At 45.8% G+C, this 18,041-nt stretch overlaps 1 protein-coding gene and 1 long non-coding RNA gene across 4 annotated transcripts; both read left to right on the top strand.

Annotated features, from left to right (window-relative positions):
• The first annotated feature begins 334 nt into the window (after positions 1-334).
• Positions 335-5,963, top strand: znf365 (zinc finger protein 365). Of its 3 annotated transcripts, none has more exons than XM_069709338.1 (6): positions 335-461; positions 1,652-2,346; positions 3,050-3,359; positions 3,828-3,999; positions 4,174-4,223; positions 5,686-5,963. In XM_069709338.1, the coding sequence occupies exons 2-6, from the start codon at positions 1,662-1,664 to the stop codon at positions 5,906-5,908; spliced, it is 1,440 nt and encodes a 479-aa protein (XP_069565439.1). In that variant the 5' UTR covers positions 335-461; positions 1,652-1,661; the 3' UTR covers positions 5,909-5,963. The 3 variants fall into 3 exon arrangements, with proteins under 3 accessions (XP_069565439.1, XP_069565437.1, XP_069565436.1); XM_069709336.1 differs by having other exon boundaries at positions 335-494; XM_069709335.1 differs by lacking the exon at positions 335-461 and adding an exon at positions 527-739.
• Positions 5,964-14,173: 8,210 nt separating this feature from the next.
• LOC138627186 (uncharacterized) lies at positions 14,174-17,084 on the top strand. The gene is made up of 3 exons (XR_011311369.1): positions 14,174-14,384; positions 16,746-16,848; positions 16,923-17,084. It is a non-coding gene; the product is annotated as an uncharacterized lncRNA (long non-coding RNA).
• The last annotated feature ends 957 nt before the right edge of the window (positions 17,085-18,041 follow it).

Here is an 18,041-nt window from a genome sequence, read left to right as displayed (position 1 = left end):
TAAATGAAAAAAAAAAGTGATATGAAATGTGTAAATCTGGTTAAGAAATGGTTTTATGAGTCTTTTTAATTACTGTCTTGATTTACATAATTTCTCATTCATCATTTGACTTCATCATAAAAATACTGAATTGTTTTCTTGTGTACAGAATTATTATACATTAAATTATTTTACATTCTGGATACGTTGAATAATTTGTTTTTAATTATTTTAACGGAAGAAAAAAAACTTCAACTCGTCCTTCACTGAGTGCAGGGGGGGGGGGGGTCCCGACCGGAAGTGACGTCTCAACTTAACTTCAGGGGTTTAATTTTGAAAGGACTTAACCGGATGTTGCCGTGCATGCTAAGCTCGCCGCCGCTCCTCCGCGCGTCTTCCCCTTGAATGAGTGACATCATGCGGGCTGCTGTCCGTCTCCATCTGCGACATGACCCCTCCGCACAGTGACGGACGTCCCGCAGGTTCGGTCAAAGTCCGCCGTTGAGCCGCACGCGGTAAGAGCGCCGCCGCACGCGGTGAGCGCGCCGCGCCGCGCCGCGCCGCGCCCTCCTTCCTCCGTCATGATTACCAGCGGCTGTTTTCTGCTTTTTCGTGTGAGCTAAGCTGAGCTAGCTGGCTAGCCGTCAGGAGGAGCTAACGTCACCGGAGGTGCTGCGAGGAGGAACCGACCTGTTACGCGGAATTAAACGGAGCCTGAGGAGGAAAAATCTGGGATGGAACAAAAACCCGGTTCTGTTGGGTTCGTTTGTGTCCGCGGAATAAATCAACCTGCTTGTTTTGGTTCGACCTGCTCAGGTCCAGCTGCTGCCAGCCAGGCTGTCACGTGACACATTTTAATGTTTAATATTATTCTGTGGTTACAGCAAAGTTTTTTACTGCTGAGATTGTGAGATTGTACTCTGCTTCATGTTTGATTCTTCCTGAGGTCTGATGCTGTAAAATCACTGTACTGTATGAAGAGAGGACCTATTTAGTGTTTTTTTAATGTGTGTCGGTTATTATACCATTAATCAGCAGAAGTATTAATATGTCACTATTAAAGTACTGAAAGTTTGTCAGTATAAATGATGTACCCTAAAAATGCATTAAAAAAATGGCCTCTCAGATAAATACTTACATTAAAATTAGGATTTGTAATCACAGTATTTTATATAAAACTACAACTAATAAATTGTTTTGTTATAGATTAAAAATAAAAGCAGAAAATGTCCTAAAAAAAACCATTTTGTCCAAATATTTAAGCTCTTTTCATCGTTTATATGAAAATATGTTGAATTGTAAAGAAACTGAAGCTGATAGTTAAATGTAGAGGAGTAAAAAAATAAACAAACTCCACGCCGTGTTGGGTGTGTTACGTAAGTGGGCTAAATTATCACCTGCTGGTTTCACAAAGTGGAAACTGTCACAGTCCTGCCAACAAACAGCAGGCGGTCGGACGAAGTGAAGGAAGCTACGAGCCAGACGAGTGTTTATTTACCCTCCGTAGGTCCAAAATAATGTGTTTAAAATGCAGCCGCACCTGTTCGGTGGTGGGACAGGAACTTGTGTGGAACAAAAATACTGCACACTGACAAATAATCGCTTCTCCAACTTAGTTTTTGTCTGCTGGTTAATCGACTGGATATTTCCCCGTGTTTTGCTGTGTCTCCAGGTGTAGAGTGATGCAGCAGAAGCTGTGCTCCAGAGGTTCTGGTTCTTTCCTCCTGGAGAGGAACGGTCAGGCCTGCGGCGCCGCCGTCGGCGACTCCGTCACCTCCTGCGACCTCCCGTTCCGCTGCCCCCGCTGCGGCGAGCAGGAGCGTTTCCGCAGCCTGGCCTCGCTCCGCGCCCACCTGGAGTACCGCCACTCTTACCGCTCGCCGGACGTGGTCACCGGCGGCTTCAGCATCACCGGCAAACTCCCCGACCCGCTGACGGCGGCCATCCCCTGGCACGACATGAGCCTCCCGACCCGCAGGGGGCAGCAGAGCGCCGGCAGGCCGCCCCACGTGCGCTCACTCAGCGACAGCAGAGACAGCGGCTACCTTAACTCCTACGGCTCCGTGAGGAGGCGCACGCAGAGCGTTGGGGTCGGGACGCAGGCCGAGGAGGAGGAGGAGGACGACGACGAAGAGGAGGAGGAAGAAGGGAGGACAGACGATGAAGATGCGGGAGAAGACGAGCAGGACGATGACAGTGAGGAGAGGGACGGAGGGAGAAATGAGGAACATCTCAAAATGTCCTGCAAAAAGTCCGACCACCACCACATGAACCAGCATCACTTCCTGTTCCTCCCTCCGGCCCCCCTCCGCCCCCCCCCTCACCCAGATGGGGACCTGGACCTGGACCTGGACCTGGACCTGGTCGGTGTGTTCCACTTTACTGACTTTATAAGAGCTGATCAAACAGTTCAGAGAGTTCCTGAACGCATCTAACGGTTCCTGAACGCAGCGCGGTGATGCACCCGGAGCAGCAGGAAGCAGCAGTTCAACTCACGTTAACGTGACCGCTGGTACGTGAACATCTGTGATGTCACCGTGGAAACCTGAAACTGGAGCAGAGACGTCAGATTTTGTGTAACATATTTGGAGAACCGGAAATCTTTTAACATGCCCGTGTTCCTGAGCCCAAGCAGTGATTTCCACTACAGAATCGTAGTTTCAACACATTTTTCGCTTGCTTACAGAGTTCGACCCCAAAATCTGATGTTTCTCGGAGCCGTTGGGCAGCGCTGCTTTAAAAACAGTCCCGACGCTGTAGTGGAAATCACTGCATGGGCTCAGGAACACTTTGCTGCAAACGGGTGTGTTGAAGACTTTCTGTTCCCCCAAAAATTTGCCCCGAAATCCGATGACCCTCAAAGACGTGCGGAACTGAGGTGCTGATGTTGAACTCTGAACACTTCCTCATGGAGGTCGTTGCTTCCTGCTGCTGCGTCACCGCGCTGCGTTCAGGAACCTTCTGAACTTATTGAGTCATGTATCCAGAAGTGTTTGAGTGCGTGTTGACAGCATGTCCACTGCAGCCGAGGTTCAGTCTGCAGTAACGTGTCTCCTTCGCTGTCCTCCAGAGCAGAACTCGTACTCCGGTCTGGAGACGGCGGCGGCCTCGGCGGCGGTGCGCCGGCGGCTCGCCGGCATCCTGCGGGCGGCCGACGGCACCATGCAGCGCCGGCTGGCCAAGGTGAGCACGGAGCTGGCGCAGACCGACACGGAGCTGCTGTGCGAGCGCGCTCACTCGCAGCACCTGGCGCAGGAGAGGCAGGAAGTGGCGGACAGGGAGCGGTCGCTGAGCCGGCAGGTGGACGTGGCCGTCATGGTGATCGCCGCGCTGAGGGAGCAGCTCAACGCCTCGGAGAACGAGCTGGAGCGACGGGAGCGGTGAGCGCGGCCACGACACGACACTCCTGAAACATCTGGAAACATCTGGAGGTGGAAGGAAGCCTGCAGGCTACGTTACCTGCTCTGGTGGAACTGTTGCACTGTGGGTAATGTGGGCGCCGGGTTCTGACCGTGTGGAATAAAATCTACTATGACCGATAAATTAAATCTCCTTCCAGACTACTGGCTGTTTAATCACTGTTAGTGTCCACAGCAGCGGCTACATGGAGCCTCCCGCTGGCCCACAGGAATTCTGGGTAGTTTGGCGTCCTCCGGGACACCCTGACGGTCGATCGGCTCACGCAGGGATCAAACGGTGCAGAACCGTGCCGACTCAAAGCAGATCTATAAATACTGATTCAAATCAAAGCTGCAGACGTTTAAATGCTCCGTTTCAGTCTTGAATGTGGATGAAATCTCCAGCTGAGATAGATTTTCAAACATGGGATCTTTTTGTTTGTCTCTCAGGGAGGTGATCACCATCCAGAACTTTCTGGAGGCGGCGGCCCGGCAGGAGACGTGCGGCAAAGTCCGAATCCAGCACTTCATCGAGAACCTGCTGAGACGCATCGCTCTGGCCGAGAGGCTGGTGGAGTACTACCAGGTGAACGGCAGCCCCCCGCGGTGCAACCACTACAAGGTACACACACACACACACACACACACACACACACACACACACACACACACACACACACACACAGGAAGTGGAAGTACTGGATTGATACTTTACATTTTCATTTCATTTCTATATTTCAGTGTTTTGTATTATTTTGCATTTATTTCTGACCTTTGACCTTGTTTGCGTCCTCAGCAGCACCATCAGCAAACTGATAACAGCCCGCACAGAATCACTAAAAGCAGGTGAGTAACAGATATTTAGGATTTATCACATGTGCCGTGTTGAATAAGTACAGGTAGTTAGAGGTAGTCAGAGGTGGTTAGAGGTAGTTAGAGGTAGTCAGAGGTAGTTAGAGGTAGTCAGAGGTGGTTAGAGGTAGTTAGAGGTAGTCAGAGGTGGTTAGAGGTAGTTAGAGGTGGTTAGTGGTAGTTAGAGGTAGTCAGAGGTGGTTAGAGGTAGTTAGTGGTGGTTAGAGGTGGTTAGTGGTGGTTAGAGGTAGTTAGAGGTGGTTAGTGGTAGTTAGAGGTAGTTAGAGGTAGTTAGAGGTGGTTAGAGGTGGTTAGAGGTAGTTAGAGGTAGTTAGAGGTGGTTAGAGGTAGTTAGAGGTAGTCAGAGGTGGTTAGAGGTGGTAAGAGGTGGTTAGAGGTGGTTAGAGGTAGTTAGAGGTGGTTAGTGGTAGTTAGAGGTAGTTAGTGGTAGTTAGAGGTGGTCAGAGGTGGTTAGAGGTAGTTAGTGGTGGTTAGAGGTGGTTAGTGGTGGTTAGAGGTAGTTAGAGGTGGTTAGTCGTAGTTAGAGGTAGTTAGAGGTGGTTGGAGGTGGTTAGAGGTAGTTAGAGGTGGTTAGAGGTGGTTAGTGGTAGTTAGAGGTAGTTAGAGGTGGTTAGAGGTAGTTAGAGGTAGTTGGAGGTGGTTAGAGGTGGTTAGAGGTAGTTAGAGGTGGTTAGAGGTAGTTAGTAGTTAGAGGTAGTTAGAGGTGGTTAGTGGTTAGAGGTAGTTAGAGGTAGTTGGAGGTGGTTAGAGGTAGTTAGAGGTGGTTAGAGGTAGTTAGAGGTAGTTAGAGGTGGTTAGTGGTAGTTAGAGGTAGTTAGAGGTAGTTAGAGGTAGTTGGAGGTGGTTAGAGGTAGTTAGAGGTAGTTAGAGGTAGTTAGAGGTGGTTAGTGGTAGTTAGAGGTGGTTAGAGGTGACCGTGTGTCTGCTGAATCATTCAGGAGGACTCTCGTGTTGTCCTTCAGATTTCCGTGTTGTTGTCGTCATGTTTAATTCATTGTTGAACATGTGACTCAGTTCCTGGTGTGAGATTACCGACCTCTGTGTGAGCTGCTGGAAGTGAGTGTGGTCTTTTGTTATGAGGGGTACACCTGTGAAGATTCATCCAGTCCTGCCCTCCAGGGCTTTAAATTAACTTAGTGACTTAGTTTGTGTTTTTACTTGATGGCTGACAGTCGAGAGGTGACATGAGGGCCAAGAGAAGAGGGGAATAACCCAGAAACTGGACCAAACTGGGGCAGCGCTGGTTTATATTCAGCCCGCCCAGAGGCCGGTTTGTAGGGGAGGTTTAACTATTTCACAGCCACATTTACGTAGATAGACTCATGGCCAGTTAAGGATCTGCAGCTTTCAGGTCTTCAGTGCCGATTGATGGTGGTTGTCATAGCAACATCCTCAACTCGTGTTCATCGGTTCATGTTTTACATTTCATTTCCAGGTCGGCGGGAGGTCACCTGTCTTCGTCCGGTCTCGCCGACAACAGAAACCAGTCCTCCTCCCAGTTCCTCGGCGGCCGGCCTCCGCCCTCCAAACCGGGCGGGGACCGGGAGCGGGAGTACCGGGAGCGCCTGGCCCAGTCGTCCAGGCTGTTCTGCCGGCCCGAACACAGAGACGACATCTGGAACCACCAGCGCCGCCGGTCCACAGGGTACGAGGCCTAGAGCTGCAGGGAGAGACCAGGGAGAGTGGGTGTCAGGACCGGGACCGGGGTGTCGAGACCGGGTGTCGGGGGGGGGCAAAACTTCACCCCAGTGAGTTAAGCTATGGAAACGTACTGCATCAGGCTTCTGCAATAATTCTTACACTTTAATCCAGTAGATGAAAGAAGTCCGAAATTTTTCCTGCATCATGAAGCAATAACAAATATTACTGCACGAACACACTGGTGTCTCACTGTATTCAAGTATTTAAATTACCAACACTGTGCTGTATCTGGTACTTTTCCATAGATTATTACACTGTAGTAACTGTAACTCTGGTTATAATCCGGTGGGATGAATGTGTGGGTGAAGCTTCAGTGTTCAAACATAGAGCTGAACAGCTTCCTGTCTCTTCAGATCATAATATTCAGTGCAGTGTGATGCTGTATGTGGTCGTACGTCCTGAATCCTCTCCTCTTGTGTTTTAGAGAAACTTCAGGTAAAAAAAAAAAAAAAAGTGCTTTTGTAGTCGTCTGCTAATCTAAGATTTAGTTACGGTCGAGTGGGCACCTCTCCTCCGGTCAGACCTTCGCATCCCGGCCCGGTTCCTCCGAAAACCTCCCGATCGAAGCCGAACGGTAGCAGTCGAATCCTCGCCGTCGTTCATTAGGGTAGTTACCCGTTGGATGAACCTTTCCAGTCATAACTCAAAAACACAACTGCAACCAAGCTTTTCATTTCTCCACAAATGAAGGGATGCACAAGAGAGGTGCTTCGTTTGGAGAGAGTTTGGACGGCCTCCGTCCTTCTGTTTTTGGGCTTTCCCCGAGTGGTCTCCTGCTCACGGTTCGGCTCCTTTCTTTCCGACCTTCAACCGTTGGTCCTGAGTTCCGGGCAGCGAACCGAAAACGGAGATCGGCCGTCCAATCAGGATCCTCCGGAGCGCCTCGAACCAGGAAGACTTGCTGGGCAAAGGGAAGTCTTTGGTTGAACAACTCCGGATAAGAGACAGCAGATTGAGGATTGTTGAAATCTCGTCGTGTTTTTGTTTTTTTAACCCTTTCCAAAACCAAAAGCAGAGGATTAAACCATGTTTTCAAACCGTGAATGTTAACCAGCCAAACAGCTCAGTGATTTACTGACGGGACGAAGGAGTGTTTGTGTCCATTAGTTTGTGGAGGTTCTGGTCCTGGATGCTGTCCGGGTTTAGGAGAACATTAGTAGCTCTGTCCTTTCCCACGATAGTTCCCCGAACAAACTGGTTTGTCACGACCTCTTTTTTTTTTCTTTTAATTTCGGCAAATATGTAAACAGAGCAGGCAAACAGGGTCATTTTAAAATGAAAGGTTCGGGTTCGAGTCCCTCCAGAATCACAGATGGGTCATTTTCCACCAACGTTTTTCTCGTTGTATTCGGGTTCCTCTTCTATTAGAAATCTGCTCAGTTAGACAGTTTGAACAAACTGTTTTCATTGTAATTGTTTTCAAATGTGACCTCATTCATAAAACACATCGTCATGACTTTTGTGGGTTTTCGGTATCCGAGCTCCTTCGATAGGTGAAACGAAGCCCTTCAGACGGCTGCGTGACGACACCCAACCGAAGCCTGACTTCAGTCCGACTGTCCTGCTGCCTCGACGGCTCACGAGCTCGCCAAAATAGGGATTCATCCGCCGCTGAAAATAGTCCCCAACAAATGCACAGTTTATATAGAAAATACATATTTGTTGAGCTGACGGAGGAACCAGAAAACGAACGATGACGGATTTGTTGACATTACAAAAAAAAAAAGAAAGAAATAACTACAGACTTGTTTTTTTTGTCCTCCGAATGAAACCAGCCACGTCCACGCGGGAGCAGTTTGGCCCGAGTCCAGAGGACGCCACGCACTTAACGAATGTACTCCGAGTTAACGTTTAGCTCACACCGGAGAGACGCCGAGCTTCAGGGCCTCGCCGGCCTCCGACCCGCCGGCGCTCACAGAAACGGTGGAGATCCTCCCATCGCAGAAACGAATGACGTCGCATCAGCGCTCTCATCCAAAGTGACTTACAGTGCCGTGAATGCATTCAGTCTATCTGCAGTATACTAGACGACCCCCCCCCCCCCACACACACACACACACACCACCATTCTCTCTCCGCATCGTTCTGTACGATCTGTTTACATTTTTGCACTCATCCAATGAAAAGAATGTAAATATAAAAGACGGTATTCGGTGTAAAATGTATCTTCGTTGTCGTCGGTTACGTTTTTTTCTCGACGGTGTTAATGGATATTTTATATACGAAGCTATTACGTGTCGTCAAGTGGAAGTAGTAGTCCGACCGTTAACTTTAACTGGGCAGAACGTTTATCTGCTGCACAAACACACCAATCACTTTTTATGTTTTCTACACGGTGTCTGCAGGTCCTGGAAAGTCTTCAGAAACTTCTCTTTGAATGAAATGAACATTTTTCGAAATCCTGAACGCACATGAAGGAAGATTTCCCCGCTGAGTCGTTACAGCATGCAGTTTTCTCGTATTTTCTAGTTTCTTATCGGCTTTAATAAGAAGGTCCGAAAACGTCTCAGATCTTCGTGAGTTTAGTTTGCAGGCGTCACTTTTAAAGACCTGACCAGCATTTGTGTCGATCACGATTTGTTTAGAATATTTTTACTGTATTTTTTTTCCCCCGTCTGTTTAATGAACTTCAGATTGAAATGTAGAATGTTTGTTTTTAGGGTCTAATGGCTTCGTGGATCCTAAAAGTCGGAGGGTAAACTTGAGTTTCAGCTGCTTCTCACCACATTTAAAAAAAGAAAAAACCTGAGATCAGTTTGGACACGTGAAGTTTCCCAGAGATTCAAGACGGCTGCTGTTGATTAAATAACGTATTTCTATTCGCAATATACGCCAGGTTGATGCATCAACAGGGTAAATTAGTTAGATTTTTGGGAGTTTCAGGCCAAATTGAAAACTATGACATAAAACGGTTGATGATTTGAATGTAAAGTTCAAGTTTAGAGTGAGAAATGTGAGGAAAAAAAATATACTCCAAGGAAATTTATTTTGACATTTGAAGACAACCAGAAGGTTTTAAATCATTTATTGAAAGAAAAACATCAACAGATTTGTTTGTCTTCTGTGGAAAAGTAACTACAACTAATTTTGACCTTTTTTGTCAGAAATCATTTCTTTCAGGCGTTTTTGCAAAATCGTCCACCATCTCTCACACCAGCTCGCTCTCAAAATGACTTCCTTCCTTCTGAGGTTGTTTTTTTTCACATTTCACATCGAGGATTCAGATCTGGGCCGTTGAAGAACTCTCCATCTGTTCGGTGCTCAGTAACGTAACGAGCAGCAGGAAGCAACGACCTTCGTGAGGAAGTATTCAGAGTCGTCTCTTGATCAACTTAATCACCGAGTTCCTCACGTTAACGTGACCGCTGGTACGTGTCGGTATTGTTTCACTTCCTGTCCTTTGCATGGTTGTTGGCCCTGCTCCCTGATTAGTTTCACCTGTCCCTCATGGTCTGTGTGCTCTCCTTCTTCCCTCTTTGTCAGTTTGTTTCAGTTTGTCGCTGCGTCTTTTGAAACCCAGAGAAACACAAATGCACCTGAACTGTGTTGCCATGGCAACTGGGTTCTCCAAACATGACAACACACCCGCTCACAGCGTGTTGAGAGCGGCCGAAAAACACGTTGAAGCTAGTACTCTGTAGTGGAAATCACTGCATGGGCTCAGGAACACTTGGCTGGAAGCCGGTGGATTGGAAGATTTCCAGTTCCCAAAAAGTTTGACCCTAAAATCAGATGTTTCGCTGCTCCAATTTCAGGTGCCCGGTGAAATCACAAATGTTCACGCACCAGCGGTCACGTTAACGTGATGTCGATCAAGAGACGAAACTCTGAATACTTCCCCATGAAGGTCGTTGCTTCCTGCTGCTCCGCCTGCAGCACTGCGCTGCGTTCAACTCGTGAAAGCCCTGATGTTGGTGCCAAATATGAGTCTGCTAACGCCAAAAAAAAAGAAAGTTAAATTCAAGTTGTGTTTTTTTTTATTATTATTATTATTTTTTTAATGCAAACAGCAGCACATCTCCTGGAAGTTGGTCTGTGGCGGGTTGGAAGGTGGTGGACGATGCATGAAGCAGCACTACAACAACTACATACGCTGCTCGTGTTACTGTGGCAGCACGCGTCATATGTAGCGAAAAGAAAAGAAAAGCACTTATAAAATACTGTTATCTTGTACTATGTGGACTTTTGTAGCAGAGCGAGGTCTATTTTAACGTGTTTGAGTTGCACTAAACCAACCGAGGGGGACTTGTATACCGGACAATCAGCTGGGTTCATGCACACGTTGGGAAAACAAAAGTTTTGGCGAGAAGAAAAACCGAAGACATATTGGAACTGGAGTTGATGTTAGTTTGATTACGACACCACTTCCTACCTTTTCCTCGCCATGACTCGGTAGAGAAGAAGCTTGTGTTGTTGTTTTTTCGCGGCCACGTTCATTGGTTTGGTAAATCTTTGAGTTCATGGCGTTCGTCTGTAGGGATTTCGTTTGCAGAAGTAATCTCTAGTTTTGTGCCTTCAACTCTGTAGACTGTAAAAAGAAATACAAAAAAACACTGTGCAAAATGCAATACTGTGAAGAAGTGGAAGACTTTTCCTGCTGAGATTAAAGACGAGACATGACACCAAGGCTATATTTGTTTTTGATTTAGATTTTTTTATGAAAGAGGACACCGTTTTCTCTCTAAAGTTCATTCCACTTGGTGTCTGCGGGTCCTGAAAAGTCTGAAACAAAAAAAGTGGGTTTTGAAAGGTAATAAAAAGTGTTTAATTTCAACATAATTTCCGCCCTGCCGTGGGGATGGACGTTAATTTGAATGTTTTCATATGTGCTCTCTGTAAAATTCTCCAGTACTGTTATGGATGTCTTTTTTTTTTTTACTTTGTTATTGCATCCATGCGTCTCCTGCTGCATCCAGGTCATGTTTAAGGATTCATCTAATGGTAGAACTGGGGGTTATTATGTACTTCCCCGCTGTTTTGCAGTATGGTGAGTATTAAATTTCATTCTACGTGGTATTAAAATGTCTTTAAAAGTATTAAATCTAACTTTGTGAACCTGCAAGACTCCTGTTCAACTTTATTATGACTTTTTTTCTTTTTGTGTCCATCATTATTTAGTCCAAAAGAAATCGCAACAAAAATATGTTCATCCAGATTATCTCAAACATTTTTCTCAAGTCAAATTTTAACAATTCAGGTTTCTTTCAACCTTCCGTAGATTATTATTAAAATAAGTTGGTAAGATATCTGCTCCAGGTGGCCAATTTCTGTATCACAAAACATTAAAATGTATTTATGTCAAAAATACTTTTTTTTTTAAACTGCAGGCAGTTCTTGGTTTTTTTTCCTCAAAATACTCAGTTTAAAATAAAGAGATCCTTTAAAGAGAGCAGGGGGGAAATGAAAGGGACAAATTTTATTCAAGATACTTTCATTTACTTAATTTTAGGTCAGTTATCTGTGTATATTCATGAATATCATTTTTGGTTAGTTTTCCCCTGTTTTTCACGTCCTATATTTTATATTGAAGGGTAATATTGGGACTAAAGTGTCTTTCTTTATCTCACTTTCAACCTGAATGTGCACAACTTTGTTCCAGGTAAAAAAAAACTAAACTGAATCCTAAAGATTTGCCTCAATAACCACAACATGAAAAACCCATTTGTATAGTTTTGCAGTACCCCCACGTGGCCATTTGGGGTCACTGAACAGAATCACTCCACTTCCTCTGCAGTGATTATTTCCAATATTTCCCAGAATGTTTTTCCTTTTTAACTAAATCTGAATAAAGGTTTGAGTAAAATCACAAACAAAATATTATGTAAAAACAGCTGATAATAAGGCAGATTAACAGAGTTTCTGCAGGCACAAACAGACCTCAAAAGAATTTTAAAAGTTTTAAATTGAATTTACAAAGGTCCTAAATAGTTTTCTCTTTTGCTAGTGAGACATATAATTCTTTTGTATTTGGTTATAGACACCTGATAACTTCAAGTGACTGAATGCTGCACAAGAACTATTAAATAGTCACGAGGAAGGTTAATAAATCATCATCAATCTGAGTGAAAACTAAAATCAATTGATTGTTATTTTTTAAACTGGTTAATCCATCAATAAATTGTATGTGTCAATTAGCGGCTCCCCAACGTGCAGCACGTGAGGGTCAGCATATTCCCCCTTGCGGTTTTAATTTTTTAATTGAGTTTTGTGGATTTAATATCTCTGGAAACTGCAGGCACGATGACGTCACGACCAGCTGCTGCAGGCACGATGATGTCACATGTTTATTTACATGTTTATTTACGTGATGTAGGGGTTCATATGCGTATAGAGCAGGGAAGTATGATCCCATCTTTAGTGGTCGCTGGAGGATCATGATAATCCCAGATGTGACTGGAAAACGCTGCTCTTTTTTTAACCTTACTTCCACATATTTTAATAATTATTTTGCATCATTTCCTTTTTATCCATTTTCGGATCTTTATCTTTCAGTGTTTACTTCGGTGCTGGTTGGTTTTCTGCTGCTGCTGCTGCACTTTGCATGCTGGGAACTGGAAGCCGTGCAGCTCCACATACAGTACTCAGGTCAGGCTGGAAGAAACGGGGTTAGCCGCAGCTCATTCTTGCCTCAGGGGCCCCTTAGCGGGTTCATGTGGCCGTGCTTGTGTGTGAGAACATGTGGAAGTCATCACCATGACAACAGGTTGGTTTTTTTTACTTCCTGGTGACCGTTTCTCAAAGTCCAAACTCTCCAAAGAGCCAGAGGGGAAACACAGAAACATGTTGACGTGGTGAAACTGTCGATGCGTCCGTCTCCCTCTTCACCCTCCTTTCATGTTTCTGCTGTATCCATGGAAACGAATGTCCCCAAAGACATCGATGAAGTAAAGACTTGAGGAGACAAATTTACGTCAGTTAGCAATGACAAACAAGGCCGAGAACTTCTGCAGGAATTTTTACACATTTACATACAGTTTATACAGCACAAAGCATCATATTTTATTTAGGAGCTGCAGAGATTAATTGATTTGACAAAAAAGGAATCCCAAGTTTTTAGTTATCCAGTAATCGCTGATCTCATTTTTAAATCTTTACCTCGCTTTAGGTTCTCAAATTTTCAGATTGCTAATCGCTCTTTTTTACCTCCTAAAGTTTGAAGATTTTTGAGTTTTCAGACCAAAATGAGTGTTTGATGATGTCAGGCTGCATTCATCACAAACAAATTATCCAAATAATTGGAAATAAAAGCATGTAGCAAACATTGACTGTAATTAAAAGAAGCTTTCAGTGCTGAAATATAAGGCCAATGTGAAAGTGCCATAAACTGCAATACCACTGAGGACCACTAGGGGCTGGCTCCAAATAAAAACTCTGCTTCCAATAGACTCCCTTTGAAAAAGCATCAAGTGCTCTCCTGAAATACAAATAAGCACCATCATGCACTTGCATAACTTAATTTGTGAACGTTTTCTTTTAAGGAAGTACTTTTTACCTTTTGGTATTCAGGAATAATAATTTTAAATAAGTCAACAAGTCGTTGTGAGATTTAGTTTGACAACAGCATGCACATAAAAGGAAACATTTTTTATAATATCAAGTTTATTCAGACTGTTTAACAACAATTTAATGAACACTAGATAATCAGTACTGTAAAAACTGCTGTGTCATCATCTCCACCACATTTCTGCTTTCCTCTATTTGAACTCTTCGTCTGTATGATTTCTATGTCTAATATTTTTCATCTTTCTCGTTTAGCGCCGTCTGTGTGTTGGGAAAACTAGCCGGGCCTCGGCACAAAATTAAATGGCTCGTTATGTTCTGCTTCCTAACCGCGTTACAGCGTGTCAATAAACACGGCCGGCTGCTGTTGATCTTTCATAGAGAGAGTAAACACGATGACGCAGCGCTTTGACGTCACGCCGAACGCTCTCCGGCCGCCGCCCGGCCGTGAACTCACCGCTTCCACGTCCGACCAGCGCTTGTTTTTATGACACGGTCAGGCGGCCGTATCAGCGTGAAGATCTGCAGGCCGGACGGCGTCTGAGTCACGCAGCCGAGGAGGTGTTGAGATAGAAAGAAAAGATCCAGAAACACCCGAGGAGGCGGTCAGCGAGAGCTTTTTAAATGTCCGGCGGGTGAAACATTGATTACTGTGCTGTTCATCGGGTTTCTACTCTCAACTTTAAACTTCCAGAGTGAAGCTCAGGCTGATGTGTGATGTCAGCGGCCGCCGGTGAAGGTTCCCTGAAGATCCAGCTTCCTGTCTAAACCCTGCGGACCAAAGTCTCCGTCGCAAAACACACTCGGATCCACTCGAGTTCAAACGTCTGAGGGACGACGGCACGCACAACCCGCTCACACTCTCGTAAACAGTGAGTTCTGATCGGGAGTTATTCGGTGATGAGCTCACAGGAAGGCGTTGTCGTTTCTCAGGTTGTGTATCCAGTAGTTTACAGTAGTCAATGATTTCCATTTATTTACTTAAAGTCAGGTATATAATTGCTATTTAACACGAAATAAGGGCCGACGGTAGCGGATCAAAACGAGGGCAAAAGGAAGAGGATCAAAACTATGGGTAAAAGGTAGGGGAACACAACCAGGGCCAACGGTAGCGGATCAAAAAGGTGTGAAAAACTAGTTGAGAAACAAAAAGAAATTAAAGGTCAGTCTCAAAGTTTTTGATTGAATTTGAGTTGCAGTAGAGATGAAGAAGGAGATTCAGTTCTAAAAATGAATTGAACTTTGGAAAATATCTAGTTGCTTTGTTTAACTCCTGCAGCCTTCAGATGAATTTAGAAAACATCATCACTTACATTAGAAGTGAATCAGGAGACTTTTACTGGCAAACAAGGAAAATGATTACAGCAAGTAAAACAAACAAAAACAAACAGACTTGACAGATTGTGAACTGGACCTTTAATCGGACAGCAACAACCTCGAAAGCGTCTGTAGTCTACACACAACAACATCCACGCTGTTTACTGTTGTGTTGTAAACATACAAGGCTGTGTGGTGTGTGTGTGTGTGTGTGTGTGTGTGTGTGTGTGTGTGTGTGTGTGTGTGTGTGTGTGTGTGTGTGTGTGTGTGTGTGTGTGTGTGTGTGTGTGTGTGTGTGTGTGTGTGTGTGTGTGTGTGTGTGACAGCAACAGCCTGCTGCAGAATAATAACTCATCCTGTTTATTTGATTTGGAAGACGACCTACGCGGGGCTTCCACAGTGTTCCTCCGAAGCTCTGATTCACGCCGTCTATTTCCAGCCCGCCTTCACTTCCTGCGAATAACAACAACAACACGTTTGCCTTCAGGAGAGCTGTGACATCACGCGCTGACCGCACTCGCGCTCGGGAGTATTTTTGGTGTCCGAAAAACGAGGCCTCCGTGTCCCGTCGTGAGGAGGCGGGTTGTCGAGCGGGCTGAAGATTTGTGGAGCTGAAAAGAGGCTGCGTGGGAGGCGGGGACATGACCATATATGGACATGTTTGTGTCCTCACGATCACCACAAGTTCTCAGTGAACGTTATGTTATCACTGAGCGCGTTAAAAGTCTGAAACTCAAAAGGACCACGAAGACACTCACCAACAAGTGAGTCACTTACGGGGATTAAAATATCTTAACCACAAAAACAATCATTTAATAACTGTTCCAGCGGCTACGTGACCTTTTGACCCAAACAACCGTGGAGTTTTATTCACAGACTGTATATAAAAGAGTTCGTAGCTTCAGGTCTGTAAAATGGTTCTGATCCAGAAGTGTCTTCAGCTGCAATACCAGCAAGTGCCACTAGAGGTCGGCTCCAAAAAGCCTCCGGCTCCATAGACTCCCATTCAACTTCTCTCATCAAATCCAAAGTGAATAAAATGTGTCCATCAGTTATCTCGGTGTTGTTAGCTAAAGTCACTCCTTCTTCTTAGTTTTCTGGAGGTCCATCTGAAAATAATCCCTCATTCATTAGAAAAGAAGATTCAAGAAGACCTGTTTTTGGGGGCGTGTCTGTTTGATTGACAGGCCTGTGGTGCAGTCAGGTTACAGCTATCGGTGGGCGGGACGTCGTATCATCAGGTTTCCGATCAGATTGGTCAGATCCACCTCTGGCTCCTCCCCCAGCTCGTCCAAATATGGTCACTTCCTGCTCCGAACTAGCAAAGATGGTGACGGACAGAATCTGAACCTGAGTTCAGAGAAGAGGACTTTCACGACCTTGTGGGTTAGTTTTAGTATCCAGGGAAAGTAATTTATGCCCTAAAATTCCTGATTCATTTATGAGTCATATCTGTTTTTATCACGAGGACAGAAATGTAAAATCTGATCCTGAGTGGTCACTTGGACTCAGAACAACCAGGTCCGACCAGGATCATCCGTCCTCTCCCACTTCCTGTTCCCCGCTGCTTTTGGTCCGCACAGTAAAAACAAATACATCTTTTAATAGGCCGACACATTCTTCCTGAACAAATGTCTTTATCGGGCTGATTTTTCCATAAAGCAGGCTGTCATCTCTTTTATAAGTGTGTGTGTGTGTGTGTGTGTGTGTGTGTGTGTGTGTGTGTGTGTGTGTGTGTGTGTGTGTGTGTGTGTGTGTGTGTGTGTGTGTGTGTGTGTGTGTGTGTGTGTGTGTGGGTGTTTCCCAGTAGAAAGACATCCAGATTAACTGTCTACGTCTTTATCATGAAATGCCGAACGCTGACATCGTCTGAGTCACACATGAGTCACCGTTAATTCTTGCAGCCGAGACTAAAGTTGTTTTTTCACCCGAAAAGAAACAATCATTTTTATTTCTATTTTATTGTCGACCGTCCAGCTGGATCAGCGTGACGGAAACGAAGCTGCGCGACCTCCCGACCCCAAACAGCTGTGGAGGTTTATTCCAAAAAGGGATGATTTAAGATGACGTCCTCTTCCGGGTGCGATTTGTTTCTAGATATCCGGCCAGCTGGCACTGACAGACTTGTTCATTTTGTTTTCTGATATTTACCAGCTTGTCCACCCTGGTAAACAACTAAACCAGCAAAACGAGGGCCGACGGCAGCGGATCACAACGAGGGCCGACGGGAGCGGATCAAAACGAGGGCCGACGGGAGCGGATCAAAACGAGGGCCGACGGGAGCGGATCAAAACGAGGGCCGACGGGAGCGGATCAAAACGACGGGAGCGGATCACAACGAGGGCCGAGGGCGGATCAAAACGAGGGCCGACGGGAGCGGATCACAACGGGAGCGGATCACAACGAGGGCCGAGCGCGGATCAAAACGAGGGCCGACGGGAGCGGATCAAAACGAGGGCCGACGGGAGCGGATCACAACGAGGGCCGACGGGAGCGGATCACAACGAGGGCCGACGGGAGCGGATCACAACGAGGGCCGACGGGAGCGGATCACAACGAGGGCCGACGGGAGCGGATCACAACGAGGGCCGACGGCAGCGGATCACAACGAGGGCCGACGGGAGCGGATCACAACGAGGGCCGACGGCAGCGGATCACAACGAGGGCCGACGGGAGCGGATCAAAACGAGGGCCGACGGGAGCGGATCAAAACGAGGGCCGACGGGAGCGGATCAAAACGAGGGCCGACGGGAGCGGATCACAACGAGGGCCTACGGGAGCGGATCAAAACGAGGGCCGACGGGAGCGGATCACAACGAGGGCCGACGGCAGCGGATCAAAACGAGGGCCGACGGCAGCGGATCACAACGAGGGCCGACGATATGACAACGATGATGTCCACTTCTGGGTGCGTTTGTTCGAGATATCCTGCCTGCTTGCAGCCGTGGTCACTTTTAGTGATATTATAACTTTATAACAGCTAAAGCAGCCAAACAGCAGCTGAAACCATCTCACATGTTCAACTGGATGTTTTTATATACATGTGAGAAAACAAATTCTCGCTACAGCAGCATGTGCAGGGTAAAAGCAATAAAAAATATAGAACAAAAATAGAGGTAGCAAAAATGTGAATTATTTAAAAAAAAAAAAGCACATTATATACAAATAAAATAGAATAAAAAAATTAAACAACAGTGTTAATGATGTGGACAGGTAAATGAACACCTGGGGACGGATATATTTGGGTTTTGCTGCCGGTTTCTTGCTTCAATA

Source organism: Brachyistius frenatus, unplaced genomic scaffold (genome assembly GCF_029030835.1).
Source record: "Brachyistius frenatus isolate BFR_SWC_R1_liver_20210118 unplaced genomic scaffold, ASM2903083v1 Contig_82, whole genome shotgun sequence".
In the NCBI taxonomy this organism is placed as follows: domain Eukaryota; kingdom Metazoa; phylum Chordata; class Actinopteri; family Embiotocidae; genus Brachyistius; species Brachyistius frenatus.
This window is presented reverse-complemented; position numbering and strand designations above follow the sequence as displayed.

What these genes read in the sequence shown, in the direction of transcription:
- znf365 (XM_069709335.1), top strand. Translation starts at nt 714, where the DNA reads ATGGAACAAAAACCCGGTTCTGTTGG. An exon ending in CCTGGACCTGGACCTGGTCG is followed by an intron (nt 2,347 to 3,049) that starts GTGTGTTCCACT and finishes GCTGTCCTCCAG; the next exon opens with AGCAGAACTCGTACTCCGGT. An exon ending in GAGCTGGAGCGACGGGAGCG is followed by an intron (nt 3,360 to 3,827) that starts GTGAGCGCGGCC and finishes TTTGTCTCTCAG; the next exon opens with GGAGGTGATCACCATCCAGA.